Source organism: Penaeus monodon, chromosome 20 (genome assembly GCF_015228065.2).
Source record: "Penaeus monodon isolate SGIC_2016 chromosome 20, NSTDA_Pmon_1, whole genome shotgun sequence".
NCBI lineage: Eukaryota > Metazoa > Arthropoda > Malacostraca > Decapoda > Penaeidae > Penaeus > Penaeus monodon.
Window position 1 is genome coordinate 41,008,818 of NC_051405.1, and position 221 is coordinate 41,009,038.

The 221-nt window shown below is 49.8% G+C and overlaps 1 protein-coding gene across 1 annotated transcript in view; it reads right to left on the minus strand.

Moving 5' to 3' along the window:
• Positions 1-221, minus strand: part of LOC119585825 — a gene marked incomplete in the record, with an annotated part of 115,457 nt that overhangs the window by 6,109 nt on the left and 109,127 nt on the right. The window contains 1 exon segment of the mRNA XM_037934550.1: positions 1-73. Within this exon segment, the coding sequence (XP_037790478.1) occupies positions 1-73 (73 nt within the window).

A 221-nucleotide genomic window follows, 5' to 3' on the forward strand; every position in this document is an offset into this window, starting at 1 on the left:
GACTTAGCCAAAGAGGACAGGCGTCTGCTGGTGGCCTCTGCCAGGTCCTGAACCGTGGGCGGGGACTCGGTTCCTGTGGGCGGGCGAGACAGAGGATCTGAAGACCGTCGGATTTTCCTGCAGCTGCTAGGATACTTTCAAAATAAATCCCAGTGGAAGAACACACAATTCTCATACACACAGTGTATCGATTTTGTTATATTAAACTAAATGCAACTGCA